The sequence below is a fragment of the Chaetodon trifascialis genome, chromosome 11, assembly GCF_039877785.1.
Source record: "Chaetodon trifascialis isolate fChaTrf1 chromosome 11, fChaTrf1.hap1, whole genome shotgun sequence".
Lineage (NCBI taxonomy): Eukaryota > Metazoa > Chordata > Actinopteri > Chaetodontiformes > Chaetodontidae > Chaetodon > Chaetodon trifascialis.
This window is the reverse complement of record NC_092066.1, coordinates 19,872,653-19,889,749: the sequence shown is the minus strand read 5'-3', so window position 1 is coordinate 19,889,749 and position 17,097 is coordinate 19,872,653. Positions and strand designations below refer to the sequence as shown.

General features: G+C 43.3%; 1 protein-coding gene across 1 annotated transcript; it reads left to right on the top strand.

Annotated features, from left to right (window-relative positions):
• The first annotated feature begins 2,322 nt into the window (after positions 1–2,322).
• LOC139338373 (solute carrier family 22 member 13-like) lies at positions 2,323–16,179 on the top strand. Its single transcript, XM_070973311.1, has 10 exons — positions 2,323–2,697; positions 2,775–2,878; positions 2,965–3,119; positions 4,660–4,828; positions 4,917–5,037; positions 5,473–5,567; positions 5,731–5,945; positions 6,591–6,699; positions 8,116–8,322; positions 16,110–16,179. Exons 1-10 carry the CDS (start codon positions 2,323–2,325, stop codon positions 16,177–16,179), a joined length of 1,620 nt encoding a protein of 539 aa, XP_070829412.1.
• The last annotated feature ends 918 nt before the right edge of the window (positions 16,180–17,097 follow it).

Genomic DNA, 17,097 nt, shown 5'->3' with positions numbered 1-17,097 from the left:
CAGCTTAATAGTTAAAAAAAAGGCAGATGTTAAGAAAAATGGCTCAGGACGAAGGTACCCAGAACAGATGGGCTTGTCAGCAGGGGTGAAGGTACATCAGATAATGTTGCAGTTGGTTGAGATCAGTTCTGATCTGCTTCTTGAGACAAACTGTGATGCAAAAAGCAAATTTAAACCGAGTAATCTTTTCAAATCTCAACCAAAAACAACTGCATTTGACAAGGCTGCACATATTTTATGTGTCCAAGCTTGCACACATGTGCAGTTGTTAATGTCTAAGAATATGAGTTGTGACATCTTTCTGTCCTTTAACAACTTCTTATCAGTCTGAAAACAAGCCAGTGTTGCTTTATGACTGGCTAACTAACTCCACCCTAGACTTTCCACTTACTGTGGAAGTTCACACGTGGGTTTACATGCTGTTGAGTTTCACAGTGAGCAGACGTCTGTCCAATTATACCAGAATTTATACCAGACTCCAATATACTGTATATCTTTCCAGTTGAAGAGCTGAGAAGTGATTTTCATTATGATTATGTTTCATCTGAATATTTTGAAAGACCTAGATGCAACTGTGTTGTATTTCACATGAAAACAAAGATTAGAGAAATGTCCAAACAAGTGAACAGATGTTTGTGTAGCTCAGCTTTTTTTTTTTCTTATTTCCCATGGTCGTAATCACATTTTGACCCTTGTAGGAGTCCTGAACCACTGTTAAAGAGAACTGTGGCAGAAGCTGCATGGACAATAAGAATACAATACTGCAACTGCAAGCATAGGGTGTGAGGGCAAATCAAATGCACATCAAGGAGTCAACTCATGTACATTACACATATTACAATCATGATTTAATTGTTGATCCTGTGAGCAATTCTGATAATGGTTCATGAAATGGGGCTGCACGGTGGCGCAGCAGGTAGTGCGCGTGCCTCACAGCAAAAAGGTCGCAGGTTCGATTCCCGGGTCGGGCCTTTCTGTGTGAAGTTTGCATGTTCTTCCCGTGCATGCGTAACCCAAACCGTGCTCTCCGGGCACTCCGGCTTCCTCCCACAGACCAAAAATATGCTCATTAGGTTGATTGGTGATCAATCCTAGGTGTGAGTGTGAGTGTGAATGGTTGTGTGTATGTGCCCTGCGATCGGCTGGTGACCGGTCCAGGGTGTACCCCGCCTCTCGCTGGTTGACAGCCGAGATAGGCTCCGTCCCCCCCGTGACCCCAAAAGGGATAAGCGGCATAGAAAATGGATGGATGGATGGTTCATGAAATGAACAGAGAGCAGCAGAGGTCATAAGGTGTAGTTATTTTGGTTTCTTTTGAGTAGTAATTATCAAGTGAACTCAACGTAACCCAAACCGTCTTCTCCTAATCATTATATTAAAATATGCCAACACAGTCTGTATCAGTCAGGAAGGCCTGCTGTTGGCCTACTGTGACACAAGACGTAACACACGAATGTAGCCTTAGAAACTGAGATGAGTGTGTTCAATAGTTTATTCAATTTGAAGTTAAACTGAGATTTTCACTCGGTTGGTTCCCTCAGTGGAGGTTAGCATATGATTATACATGTGAGTATGTATGTGATTTATATTCTTTTTATTATTATTATTGTTTTCAAACTCAATGTTCTATGTAAACTGTTGTATGATGAAGGCCACAAGCCGAAATATGTGTCGCGGGAGTTTTGGCTTCTTCAGCCTTTTACGCTGTCAAAGACAAGGCAGAATTTATGGGCACACCAAAACAAATTGGACTCAGAACCTTAAAAAATGTCAGAAAACAAGTGGCATTTTCCTTTTAAAGTTTCCTTGTAAGTCCTCTGCAGACCTTCAATAAAGTTATGGTACACTCCTTATTATATAACAGGTTTGCCTTTTATGTAAGTGCACCGGAGGAGAAGGTTTGATGAGTCAGCATGTTGTGAAAGTTAGTGACAGATCAATAGCAATATGAGAGATAAGCAAAGTTATTGTACACCGTCTGTGTCTGAAGCTGTGCTGTTGTCAAAAATGTTTGTCTTAAGAACATTAGAAAAATTAGTTGGTGACAGCTCAATTTCATAGAAAAAGGCTGAGGTAAATATAACTCGGTTTCAGGTCAAAGGATGAGGGTGTTATGAAGATGTCACATAGACAAAGAGAAGGGTAAGAGAGTGACACCTGCTTAAATTATCACAAGACTTGCTCTTTCTACAAAATGAGACGTCCATTCAAATGCTGTCTCATGCTTCTGGAGATATACAGTCCAGGGTTTAAACATTAATGGACATTGTTTAAAGGTCATCCTCTGGCAGCATCTCAAAGCTAAAACTCAGCTCCCTGAACATGGCTGACTTTGGAGAGATCCTCCGGAATGTCGGAGAGTTTGGATTATTTCAGAAGATCACCCTTTTTGCTCTTTGCTTCCCAAGTGTTATTTTGCCTTTTCACTTTGCCAGCGTCCTTTTTACCGAGTCAGATCCAGAGCGACACTGTAACACAGACTGGATCCTTCAGGCTCACTCTAACCTGACAGCAGATGAGCAGCTGAACCTGACGGTGCCCCGGGAGGAGGATGGGACCTTCAGCAGGTGTCGGATGTTTGTCCCTGTGGACTGGGACATCAGTGCCATCAGGGAGTACGGGCTCAATGAGACCATAGGGTGCCAGAATGGATGGGTGTACTACAACATGCTATATAAAGCTACCATAGTCACTGATGTAAGTGATAGGTCTGTTTAGTGGCCATATTAAATTATATTTATGCTAGTCTCCTAAACCATTTCATTTTTCTACAGTTTGATCTGGTTTGTGAGCACGCTACTTTGTTGCAAGTGGCACAGGCAGTGTTAATGGCTGGCATTCTTGTTGGTTGTCTCTTATTTGGACCTTTTGCTGAATCGTAAGTGCTTAAAATTGTGCAGAATATGTGTTCTCAGTGCTGCCTCACATCACATTTGCTAACCAGACGAGTTTCATCTGTTCCAGATTTGGTCGTAAGCTAGCAGCTCAGATTCCGGCTGTTGTGATGCTCATATTTACTGTAACAACTGGACTGTGCCCCAACTTCTATTTATATTTGGCATCCCAGTTCATGGTGGGAAATGGCTATGGAGGTTATCGACTGAATGGTGTCATATTAGGTACAGTATACTCCATCATTGTACTTTGGAACAGGCTTATTATACTATTATTGTCATTATTTTAGTTCAGTTATTTTAAGCCATGTATTTACCTCTAGTTGATACTGCAAACTCAAGTTGTTGGTCATCCAAATATGACCACAGCCACAGATAATTTAGTGAGAACGTTTTATACATTGCAACAGATTTGGTAAGGAGGCTCAAAACTGACAAAATATAATAAATGGTGGACAATAGGTTGTTTGCACTCACGTGATGTTAAATTCACACGGAGGGCCGGAAGTACAGACTGCAATGGACGAGATGAAGAAAAGTTCTTACTGAGCTGGTTTAGATGAAAGTTCTAAACAGAAAAAACAAACAGCATTACTACTCGATAAAAGCTCCTCCTAGTTTCTTGGTTTGGTTAACTGGAGCAACCGTAAACAAAGCTGTTATGGGACGGTGTCAAGGAAAGCCAGGACCCAAAATGCAGAGACAAGGGAAAATGCTCACAAGCAAAATGAACTAAGAGTCACCACAGAGGGGAAAAAACAGATCAAAACAAAGAAGCAAAATAACTCAAAACTCACCAGAAAATAACTGGGATACAAACTACAAAAATATTAAGAAAGGGGGACTATGAAAAATCTCAACGTGAAAAACACCAGCAATCAGGAAATAATGCACACAGGAGGAGCAAGATCGAGAGACGAGCAGAACCGCCAGGCGAGCCGCGCACTAGAGAAGCTGAGAGAATAGTCCGGCACAGGAGTGTAGCACGAGGCAACTTAAGAAGCCGGGTTGATTATCTGATGAGGTGCAGGTGCGACTCTGGGGCATGCTCCCCTAGTAGATCGGCCTGCCTCTCTCTCCCGCTCCAACCTGCTGTGGGCGTGAACAAAGAAACGCAGTATCAATCATAGACAATGAAACAGAGAAAAACACACAGTGATCAAAAACCACAGCCATCACAAAAGCAAAACATTGTCATTTGAGTGCATGTTATAGCACTTCCAATGCAGAAAATCACTTCTGGCCCTCCATCTGCAGTCTGTGCCACAACAAAAGAGGGACGTGATGTCATCTGCAAACAACCTATTCAAAAATATAACTGCATACATCAGTAAATAACATTATTAGTTAAAAGTGTATGTAAAATCAGTTGATTGTTATTATTATTATTATTATTATTATTATTACCTTTAACACACAGTTAGTGGATAAAATAAGCTAAGGCTTAATTTATTTTAGTCTTCTATTTGTATTTCACAAACTTGTTTTATTTATTTTTCAGCTCCTTTATTTTTGTTTTTCTTTAATTTTATTTTTAAGACACTGAGCAACAGTCTTTTCAGCTATCTACCTAGCTGAAACTAACTTGCATTATGAAAATACACCAGACAGCTCGGGTAATGCTAATCATCTATATACTATTTCTACACCTCCCAATATTGATATTCAGGGGTCTGGTGTAATTACATTCTGTAGCATTTCTGACTTATGTTTGGAAATATTGTTCGAAAAACAAGGTTAACTGTCACTGATTACCTGTTTCTAGCTACTGAATGGATCGGGGTGTCGAAAAGATCATGGGGAGCATGTATCACTCAGCTATGTGGTGCAGTTGGACAGTGCCTCCTTGCTGGTATGATCTACTTCATCAGAGACTGGAGATTGGCTCAACTAATCACAGCAGCTCCCTATGCAGTGATTGCTATTTACATATGGTGTGCATTACTCCTTTTTATCACCATCTAAAGCTTTAAAGGTATATTACAGGCTATTGATACATGCTTCTGTCCTTGTTTCTCATAGGTTTATTCCAGAGTCAGCCAGGTGGTTGTTGGGCAGAGGAAGGACAGCAGAGGCTAAACAACTGATTGCCAAAGTGGCAGCCATCAATAAACACACAGTTCCAGAGTCTCTTCTGGAAAAGGTACTTATCTCTTATAAAAAAGCTTCACCGTATCAAGACTTAAATGGGATATGACATATATTGATAATAGCAAACACACGGTGTATTGTATTTGATGTATTTTATTTATTCATGGTAAAAAAAACAAAACAAACCCTCTTACATAAGAAAATGTCTGAAATATAATGAACGCGTGTGCAGCGTAATGGATTCCAATACAATAGCCCTGCTAGAACTCAGCTACTTACAGTGGACTGTTTTAGACAGATGGCTTACAAACACTACAATCAATTCTAAAGTGCAGTAAGTTATTTAGGACAAAATTTACTGTACACAAAGAGTTGACAATATAACAGAGTTCATCACCTCTCTGACACAGTGCGAACAAAATTTGAATAATTTTCCAAGGCTAGCAAATGATAGCATGATATTGTGTCCACCCCCTGTGCATTACAGATTGTTGAGAAACAAACTGAGAAAAAGGGAGGCATAATAATTCTTGTCCAATCATCTGTGCTTAGGAAGTATTTCTTAACCATAATATTGGCATGGTAAGTTACATTTCATGATACACAAATTCTTCTGAGTCTATAAATGATACATTGAGATGCTGAAGTGATAATGCATTTTGAGATTTATATTTAGAATAATATAATTAACAATGTTATTTTTTCTTTCCATGACTAATACTTGCTTTCTTTTTGAAATCCTCAGGTTCTCATTGAATGTTACCTACTACTGCCTTTCATTCAATGTGGGAAACTTTGGCTTGGACATTTTCCTGACCCAGCTCATGTTTGGTCTGACTGAATTACCAGCTCATATACTTTGCATCTGGCTGTTAGAAGCACTGGGGAGAAAAGTCTCACTGATGTCAACACTTCTGATTGGGGGATTCTTGTGCATGTTAATTCTAGCTGTTCCTCAAGGTAAAGTATTTCAGGTGTGCTCATTTGGATGGTGTTTGTCTGACTTTTGTCTGCTTGTAGATACACTAGCACTAGCAGCTGGTGGCTAGCAGCTGGGAACAGTTGTGTTGCTGAGTCAGTGCACCGCTTTGGTCCACAGTAAAATATTCTGGATGGATTGCCATGAAATTTGGTACAGCTATTCCTCCTCTGTGTGGACCGTGTATAACGGCAAAATCTGTCTTTTACATATTTGTTTGTTACAGTACATTGGACATCGTGCCAACTTAGGAGACAGGAAGTGTGCACCATTTCATACCATTGATGTAATGAGTAATCTTTTGTTAAAGAGTATCTTTGTCCATAGTTAACTTTGTTGTTGTGAGCATACTACCATGCTGACAATAGTATTACATTGAACTGTACCTAAGTACATACCTTTAGGCATTTTAAGGATTTTTTAGTTGTGCTTGTTGTTGCAGATCTCTAGTGATGGCACTTTGGTCATTCAGCCATTCCAGCACTTTTGTCCTAAGTGAAATATCTCAAGAAGTATTGGACAGATTGCCTCAGTCTAATAACAGAGTGCTCTCATGGCCGTAGACTGCATGTCTTGTTCTTCAGTAGTTTGTTTCATTCATCATACTCTGTGTTATTCTGTTCAAGGTAATGCTGTTGCTGTGACTGTGCTCGTAACCTCGGGACGTTTTTTCATAAACTGGGCAGGATCTGTATGCAATGTGTACGTTCAGGAACTGTTCCCAACATCAGTTCGGTAAGCTCCATCTCACTGCAGTGAATGATATAGTTCACCACTAGTTCACCAGAAATCACATTCACGAGCGAAGTAATGTATTAAAGATTTATTGAAGTTATGTTTAGTTATGGTTGCCAACTTCCTTCCTCATTCTCCGACATATGGTATCATCCGGGTTTCCCCAGAAGTTATAGCAACTAGAGGATATGATGCTGTTGACAGGCAACCAAATGCACTATTACCTCATATAAAACTACAAATGTATCTGGGTTTAAACATTGTGGGAAACATTTGGGATAATGTAAGTACACAACTCAACAGAATAAGTAACATAGGTCTAATTGTTTTTAGACATTTTAATGCAGAAATGTTACATATTACGTATATATTTAAATCAGTGCTGTCAGGCGATTAAAAAAATTAATCTAATTAATTACAGGATTTGTAATTCATTAATCTAATTAATCGCATTTTAATCTCATGTCTGCTAAAGGTCCCCAAATAAAGAATTTGAATTCTAGGGCATTACAATTCACTGACATTCACATTACAGCTGGTGAATTCTTTTCATCACTGTAGTTCTTGACGGTAGCTGGAAATTGGAGTCAGATGACGCTATCTGAAACGCCTCTTTTAGGCCCTCGTCTTCCACGATTGAAATCGGCCTGCAATCAGCAGCAACCCACTTTGCGATTGAGTTTGTCAGTTTTTCTGTCGTGGCTTTGCTCATTCGTTTTCCTAACTCAGCAAGTGTGGGTTGGCGGAGTGAGCTCACGGTAGCACTAGCGGCACTAGCAGCAACTACATGTTTAGCGTTTAAATGATAATTCAGGCTGGAGCTGCTACGGTGATAGGAAAATTCTTTTTTACACAAGGTACAAATCACTGCGTTCTTGTTAATAGTCCCGTCTTTGTTCTTTTTATAAATAAACTTGCCGTTCAAAGGTCCATGTAGGCTTGCCTCGCTCTCCGGTGTCGCATCCATGTCTGTTGTCACCCTGCTTTTGACTACTGGCGCAGGTAGGATGCGACCTGCCACTACCTGCCTACGGGTCACTCAAAGGGCCAAATTTAAAATGCTTGCGCATTGACTTGCCACTCATGATTAATTGCGTTAATTTCTATAGCGTTTTAATTTGCAGCGTAATTAATTAATCTAATTAAGGCATTAAACTGACAGCCCTAATTTAAATATTAGAGAGTGTACTAAATGTTAGAGAGTAGAGTATTAGTGACAAATATGATCAATATGTGGGTCAGCTCAGAAACTGTTGGAGCCACATATGGCCACGACAGTCCTCCAGTACCTTCAGTGTTTACTGACGCCTTAGTTCAAGTGTCAGTTGTTACAGTCAAACTGGTCTTTGGAAAAATAGTCTTTCAGGTACTACATGAACAAGCTGTGCATATCTGAGCTTTACATATCTGTTTCAGACAAACTGCCTCTGGTTTGGGTTCCATTGCAAGCAGAGCTGGTGGCCTGCTGTCTCCATTGCTCAACATGTTGGCCGTGTATCACTGGTCCATACCCACTGTAGTTTTCAGCAGTCTTTCTTTGGTCAGTGGAGCTCTCAGCTTCCTGCTTCCTGAGACCAGGAGAAAAGAGCTTCCTGATTCAACAGATGAGGCTGAAAGCAACAGGTAAGCAAGCTGCAAGCTAATAGCATTTTTGATAACACCTCCACCAAGGTCATGACTGTACACAGTCGATCCATCTGTTGGTGTTAGTGAAGTGTGCAGTATAACAACTCCAAGATTTATCACTGCATGTGTGAATTAGATAAGTCTGTCTGTAAATCTGTGTGTTGTGTATGCTTCAGGGGTTAAGCAGGAAAAGCCTGCTGACCCATGAGTGAAAGCCTGCATTCTGATAGCAAACTTTATTTGAATTAATGCAGTAATTATTTTAAAGATACATAATTTATTGTTGTTATTGCAATTTTTATCTTTGAAATGTCAACCAATATTAGCTACTTGTAGTTGTGGCGGAGGAGGGGGTCAAAAGGACCTTTAAATGTTGTCAACAACGCCACCCTGGGAATTTCACCCAGGGAATTATTTTTCCCAAATATAAGGCACACAGGTTCGTTCACTTAAGTCGGCATGAGACGTGGTTCCCAGTTTTAAAATGAACGTTTATTAAACAATTAATTTTAAAAGCAATAAAGGAACACACCATTCACACAGGATGAGGGAAGGGAAATAATCTAATCAGGGCTGGGGCCTAGTGGATGGAAAGGGGACTAGTGTTGGGGAGGAATCCACAAACGAAAGAAAAAGGGAGTCAACTCAAATCACCGGACAAACGTGTCAGACACACTCAGTGAGAAAACCTGCTCCCAGGACACAGCAGACAGGGGGGACGCCACCACCAACCACCGACACCTCCACCACTGGCCTCCAGCAACTGAAAAGGGGGGGGGGGGGGAATTAAGGATTTAGTGGGGTTGCAACCAAACGAATCACAAAAATAAATCAAATCAAACTGTAACAAAATATAATGGGCAAATCACAAGTTCAAAATTAACAAAATATTCCAACTAATAAATGCCCAAACTAAATAATGCAATCAATGGGGACGAATAAAGGAAAATTGAATTGAATTGAATTAAATATAGAAAATCTTTCAAATCAACCTAACAAATGATTAACAATACACAAAATCAGGATCAAACAAAAATATGCAACATAAGCCTATACAGATAACCCAGGAAAAAGAATGTAACCCGCACTGTCGCGCTCTCAGTCAGTTAAGAGGAACCAAACCCTGGTTAAAAGTTAGTGCTCTGGCCAGCGGCATCCAGGCAAGCAGCCGGCAACAAGTGTCTGTGCACACGCCGTTGTGACACGTGCGCGAGGCCGTGCCGAGAGAATCTGCAGCAGCTTCTGTAATGTGACTGAGGCAGCGGCGGAAGCGCCGTGGAGACAAGCGGCCGCGGAGACAAACGGCAGCAGAGACAAACAGCCGTGGACACAGAGCAGCAGTAGAGACAAAACACCCGTAGACAAAGCAGCAATGGAGAAAAGGCGCCGGAGACAAACAGCAGTGGAGACAAAGCAGCAGTAGCCTCAGCTATCAGGTTCCTGTAGCCCTGCACCAAGAACACACTATTAGTTTTGTAGGTTGTGCTAAAAATAATGCGGTGCACGCTACAGTAGGTGTACGTACCTTAATAGCAGCTACAGTCACACACACACACTTGCATGAGAGGAGGGAGGGAGAGAGCTCCACACAGCCGCCAGCGTTTACCTGTGACCACACCAGCGTTAGCAACTGGATAGCATCAGCCACACCGCAAAGAGAGAGGACACTTACCACAGCTGATACGCGTAGTCACACATACTGTACGGGGGCACGGAACCACACAAACAGTTGCCCTATGACAAACACAATGCCTTCAGCACACTGACAAGACCAGAAGCCGCGAGGTGAAGCAGCGTGCAGACATACCCGTAGAGCCAAACAAACCAATACGGAAGTGACGCAGGCGATGACGGGGGTGCAGAGAGAGAGAGAGAGAGCTGGTGGGAGTGCTGCCACTTTTAATACCGGCCCACCTCGTTAATGGCCAGCAGTAGCGCTCATGAGCAGCAGCCAGTCACCCAGAGGATAAGCACCTCTATGCTGCTACATTCTGCCCCTCCTCCTTGGATCGTCGTCCCGACAATCGACAAATTAAAGCTATCATAGCGAGCTAGCTCCAGGGTCTGAACAGGGCAGAAACCGCATTGGACACGAGAGCAGGCGCATTAGCAACCTGGGCATCCCCAGCTGCCCGTGGGAGATGGTGTACATTGGAGTGCTGGCCAGCGTTTTGCCGTGTGGTCCGGCGTGGGGCCACCTGGCTGGCACCAGGACCACTGACCAAAGGAGCTAAAGATGTTGATGCTCCTGAAGGTGAAACTATTAAAGGGGCAACCTGACAAGGGTCTGGGACTGGTGGTGGCACTGGGGGTTGGGACATGGTCGATCCAACGGATGGCACGGCAGAAGTAGCTGCAGAAGGTTGCTGGCCAAGCACAAGCAGGTCATAGTCAAATGAACACTCCCCTTCGGTTGATGGTCCTTCTGCAGAAGGCGAGTTATGGGAAGAGGCACGACTTGGCGAGTCCACTCCAAGGACAGCCTTCAGCATATTGCGATGGACCTGTCTGACCCTTGTCTCTTCATCCACTGGCACAATGGTGTACACCGAGCCACCCTCTTTAGGTGCCCTCAACACTCGGTACCTCACAGAACTCCATCGATCTCGGGTCTTATGGGGCCCCCTTGCGTTAAAGTCCCGCAAGAAAACAAGCTGCCCTTCACTCAGTGGCAGCCCAGAAAGCAAAAATCCATTGAATCAACATTGAGATATAGTCATGGCTTAAAATTGAATAAACATTGATGTCAGACATTGAAAGTTACATTGAAAGCGCTCGTTATGATCAACATTGAAATAATGTAGAATTTTCAATCAGTCTAAACATTGATTCAATATTTATTCAACTACATCATTTTCAACATTGAAACAATGTAGAATTGTCAATTAATCTGAACATAGAATCAATATTGATTCATTTATAAATGCATTGAAATTACATTGATTCTACATTGCAACAATGTTATTAATTAAAGGACCATTACAGCACTTTTCAGCCTTCATCTGTAGGTTTTAAATATGCTTCATGCAAGGCAAATTGCATGAAGCATACGCGATTTGAAGCGTCATTTTGCCGGGCGACGCGATGGACGCGATGCGCAGCGTGATGGACGCGTTGGCCGCGAAAATCGCTCTCATCGTGTCGCCCCATCGCGTTATCGCTTCATCGCTCGAGTTGAAATAATTGAACTTTTGCGGCGGATTCGCATGAAGACGCACCGCGACAGCCTATCAGCGTTGAGATCGTCACCGACGTGCTGACGTACGGACATGGTCGATGAGAGAATGAAATGGCGGAAGAAATGTTGTTGTTGGGCGGGCTTGTCGCGCGACGCGATGACGCCGCAAGGGGTTTTTGTACCAGCGTTAAAACTGGAGCGTCTGGCGCGACGTGATTTCATTTGGAGCGCGATTAAATCATTTTCATCGCGTTTGGTGGGAACGGAGCGTTAGCCTGGCAGGGGGCAAGTAAAGCCTGGTGGCCCGCCAGGCTTATAATACACTGGGGGAAACCCTGAACCCTCAGCGTAGCCTCTGCACACGGACACACTAGCGTTAGCTAGCGTTATCTAGAATGCTAGCGCTAGCTAATGCTAACGACGCTAATAAGCTACAACCTCACGGTAATAATTCACAAAGTTGACATGCTGGTGAAAATACATTGTGTTCTCATTAGGACTTACCAGTTTGTCTTCTTTTGTCACTCGAAGATAATAAAAGCCGCTAAAAGCTGCCAACCGCTGCCAACTGTTGACTGGTTTGAACTGGTTTGGTCTCAGGAGAGAGCAAGTCTCGTGGGCGGGGGCACAGGTGCACAACCACAACATGCCATACATTGAAACCATGTCTATTTAATGTTGACATTTCAACATTGAAAACCCAGCATCTATACAATGCTGATTCAACAACATTTTTTCAAATGTTGAAATGGTAGCTCTGATTCAATATTGAATAAACATACTGTAGATTTTTCAACTTCAACCAAAATTAACCAATTTCACCAAAATTCAACGTTGAATCATTGTATTTTGCTATCTGGGAGATCTCTAACGTGCTGGTCGTGGACTTTTTTCCGACGATCAGCAGTCTGTTGCAAACGTTCCCTGGCACCTTCAAATGCTACCTGCAGTCTGGCTTGGTGCTCTTGCACCCACTCGTGAACAGACCCACCAACAGGACTCTCAACTCTACCCAGCAAGAAGTCTATTGGCAGTCTTGGTTCTTGACCGAACATCAAGAAAAATGGAGACTCTCCGAGTAGGGACAGCAACGGTGTATTTACTGAAAACATCAGTCAAAACCAAGACATTTGACGCCATTCTGGGTGGGCTCTAGAGTGGTATAATCAATGGCAAGGATTTCATTCGCGCGTGAAGCCAACAAATGACCCATGAAGCCATGAGCTTGCTGCAATGGCTTGGGCATGGCAGTACCAGGAAGCATAGCTTCTACATTCTGGGGACCAGGTGGGTGTTGGCGTGACAGAGCATCCGCATTGGTGTTGCTCTTCCCTGACCGGTGCTTGATCTTGAAATCAAACGAGGCTAACTGGGCTGCCCACCTCTGCTCAGTGGCGGCCAATTTGGCGGTGGACAAATGACTGAGGGGATCGTTATCAGTATACACAACGCACTTATTACCCAGCAAGTACTCTCAAAACTTCTCCGTCATGGCCCACTTAAGGGCCAAGAACTCAAGTTTCATGGAGCTGTAGTTCACCACGTTCCTTTCTGTGGGTCTAAGGCCCCGGCTAGCATAGGCTATCGGTCTTACTTTGCCTGCCTGCACCTGAGAAAGAACCGCTCCCAAGCCACCATGGCTTGCATCAGCCTGCAGAATGAATGGGAGGGCAAAGTCAGCGTATGCCAACACTGGTGCGGTGGTGAGCTTAGCCTTCAGTGTCTCAAAACTCTGCTGACACTCATCAGTCCAACACCCGAGAAGCCGTTGATCAGTCTTCCTACCAGTCTTAGCACTACACTCAGCTACAGCCTTGTGCAGGGGTGCTGCCAATTTGGTAAATCCCACCACAAACTGACGATAGCAACTGGCGAAACCGAGGAAAGAACGCAGCTCCGAGGCAGTAGTGGGAATCGGCCAATTGGCAACCACTTCTATTTTGCTCGGGTCTGTGGAGACACCATCACCGGAAATCACATGGCCCAAGTAGTGTACTTCTTTCTGAAAGAAAGAACACTTGCTGAGCTTAGCTTTCAGACCTTCTTGTTGAGGCCACCACGAGACTGCCAACCACGATTGGAGGGAGGTCACGAGGAGAACTGCGAAGGATGGGGGGCACGCACTCCATCACATTCCTGTGCAAAATGTCCCGGCTGATTACAGCGCCTGCATATTATGGGACCAGTACGAGGTGGGCGACTGTATTGATGGGAGTTCTGCAGCTGAGCAATGCTACCCATGAGCTGGTCAAGTTGCTTTTGCTGACGCTTTAACATTTCTCTCATCTCACTCATCTCAGACACCGACGGGGACGGGACAACAGCCTGCGGCCTCGAACACCATACTGGACACCATACACTGAGGGGACCGACTGGCTGCGACCTCTCACACCACCAGGCAAGCCTTCACGCTCCCACCGGATCGCCTCTGCTCTAACTTCCAGCAGCGTGTAGTCAGACTGCCGACGCACCAACTGCTTCAACTCGCAGCGCAAGGAACTATTCAAAACGTGCTCAACAAACTGGTCTCTCAAAAGGGCTTCAGCATTGGGCATGTCAGCAGGCGTTTGCTGCTTCACCCTCTCCATGAGGCCCATCAAAGCAAGGGAGAACTCCTGAAGAGTCTCTCCTTCTTGCTGCCTCCTGGAGAAGAAAGCCTCCTGCAGTGCAACATAAGACTCTGAGCACCCATACAGCTCCTGTAAAATGGCAAGTATTCTAGCAGGGTTCTCTCTGCGGCAGAGCGGCTGGATAAATGTCGAGCCCTCATGCTCGCCTGCACCTCCTCTATCCACTCACTCAACCCTATACCTGTTCTTCCTCTAAAGATAGGACACTTCATATCCCTAGGCACAAAGACCAGTCTCTCTGCTACAGGGAGACTAGAAGTTCCTGGACTAGAAGTTCCTGGATCTCTTCCTCCATGATTGACACAAATGCACTACACTACCAGCAGTTAATATGGTGCAACGGCACCACAAAAACCTGAGCCTGTAGTAGGTACCTCACCAAAATGCTCAAAGAGATCCGCCTGGAGCCACTGCTGCTTTGTCTCCAAACTCTCCAATCTGCATACACAAAAAAAAACAATTAGGGCACAATAAAACAAAAAGAGAAATCAGTAAACACAAGACAGAAGGGGGGGGGGGGGGGGGGAACACACGTCTCAGCCGTTTCAAAGAGTGATCCTGCCAACAACGCCAAGTGTGACGGAGCGAAGCGGAGGAGGAGGTCAAAAGGACCTTTAAATGTTGTCAACAACGCCACCCTGGGAATTTCACCCAGGGAATTATTTTTCCCAAATATAAGGCACACAGGTTCGTTCACTCAAGACCGCATGAGACGTGGTTCCCAATTTTAAAATGAACGTTTATTAAACAATTAATTTTAAAAGCAATAAAGGAACACAGGACGGGGGAAGGGAAATAATCTAATCAGGGCTGGGGCCTAGTGGATGGAAAGGGGACTAGTGTTGGGGAGGAATCCACAAACGAAAGAAAAAGGGAGTCAACTCAAATCACCGGACAAACGTGCTAGACACACTCAGTGAAAAAACCCGCTCCCAGGACACAGCAGACAGGGGGGACACCACCACCAACCACCTCCACCACTGGCCTCCAGCAACTGAAAAGAGGGGGGGATTAAGGATTTAGTGGGGTTGCAACCAAACGAATGACAAAAATAAATCAAACTGTAACATTAATGGGCAAATCACAAGTTCAAAATTAACAAAATATTCCAACTAATAAATGCCCAAACTAAATAATGCAATCAATGTAATTAAACAAAGGTCAAAGAAACAAAAAACAAAACAATTACTAAATTAAATATAGAAAATCTTTCAAATCAACCTAACAAATGATTAACAATACACAAAATCAGGATCAAACAAAAATATGCAACATAAGCCTATACAGATAACCCAGGAAAAAGAATGTAACCCGCACTATCGCGCTCTCATTCAGTCAGTTAAGAGGAACCAAACCGGTTAAAAGTTAGTGCTCTGGCCAGCGGCATCCAGGCAAGCTGCCGGCAACAAGCGTCTGTGCACACACCGTTGCGACACGTGCGCGAGGCTGTGCCGAGAGAATCTGGAGAATGGAGAAAAGGCGCCGGAGACAAACAGCAGCGGAGACAAAGCAGCAGTAGCCCAAGCTATCAGGTTCCTGAAGCCCTGCACCAAGAACACACTATTAGTTTTGCGGGTTGTGCTAAAAAATAATGCGGTGCACGCTACAGAGAGAGAGAGAAAGAGAGAGAGAGAGAGAGAGAGAGAGAGAGAGCTGCCGCTTTTATACCGACCCACCTCGTCAATGGCCAGCAGTAGCGCTCATGAGCAGCAGCCAGTCACCCAGAGGATAAGCACCTCTATGCTGCTACATTCTTAATCTGAAAAGTACAACACGTCATCAAATATGAAAACATGAACCAGGAACATCCTCCATTTTGAGAATGAAGAAAGGACAACCAAACAGCTTTCATTTTGTTCCTGTAGTTTTGCTGAGAAAAACATTAGAGCAAAACTTATTATATAGATGGTAACATATAATACACTGGGGCACTGTCCAGTTGAACTAACCTTTCCATGTGTTACATTTTTCCATAGAAATAAGACCACCTTGAAGAACCAAAGCAAAGCAAACAAGCCTACACACGCCAAATCTACCAAACTGTAGTCTGAATACTTCCATGACTTTCCTGTTGTTGTTGATACTCAGCACGGTAATGTTGATTGGTCGGCTGGTTTGTCTGTCCAAGGCCCCACTTACATGGAATTTGCTGTAGAGAGTCATTGTTTTCAGAATAACTTCATAACTTATTAGTGCTTTAATGTTTTCTGTTTTGGACAGTCCATTATTTTTCTTGTAGTGCCATCATCAAGCAAAATGTCATCTTTACACACAAGATATCCCAAAATGTTGGGAGCTGATACTTTTGGAAGTTATTGCATTCTCCATTCATGCTCACAAGGTGACAGACCCTTTTAATTTCACTGACACCATGGTTTTAACTTTATTCTGTATTCCTATCCCCTTTAGCTTCTACAAAGTGGGCACTAGTCTACCTGGGGTCCGTACAAAACAAGAACAATAAAAAGACAACAATCAGAGTCACATCGTGTCAACACAAAAGCACAATCCATACCAAATACAAACATCAGAAAGCAAATGGCTGACTTTACACATGAAGTTGCAAACAGTAGCAATCTACAGTGGAAACAAGAACAAAATTTTAGGTGAGACTCACTAATTCCTTCTCCTGTGACTTTTTAAATAAGGATCTGTTTTCAATCTGCTTGATTGGCTGGGAGCATATTCCAGACAGAACCTCCACATGGAACAGTTCTCATTATGCAGTTTGTTCTGGTACTACCAGATGACCTGTGCTCTAGCTAATCTAGCAGCCCTCTTCTGTGCAGTTTGAAGTTTTGTTTTGTTTTGTTTTGTTTTTTAGATATTTTTTAGCAACACTTGACCAGATGATTGGGCAACATCAATTATAATAGAACACGAAAAATGCAAAATCTTTCTTTGCAAATATCTGTGGCCTGTCCCATCTTGGAGATTATGTAATCAGTCTTTTCAGACAGTTAA

Bases quoted from the DNA above. Each gene is read 5' to 3' on its own strand.
- LOC139338373 (XM_070973311.1), top strand. From the start codon at position 2,323: ATGGCTGACTTTGGAGAGATCCTCCGGAATGTCGGAGAGTTTGGATTA. The intron at 2,879-2,964 runs GTAAGTGCTTAA...CATCTGTTCCAG, and splicing joins TTTGGACCTTTTGCTGAATC to ATTTGGTCGTAAGCTAGCAG. The intron at 4,829-4,916 runs GTGTGCATTACT...TGTTTCTCATAG, and splicing joins GTGATTGCTATTTACATATG to GTTTATTCCAGAGTCAGCCA.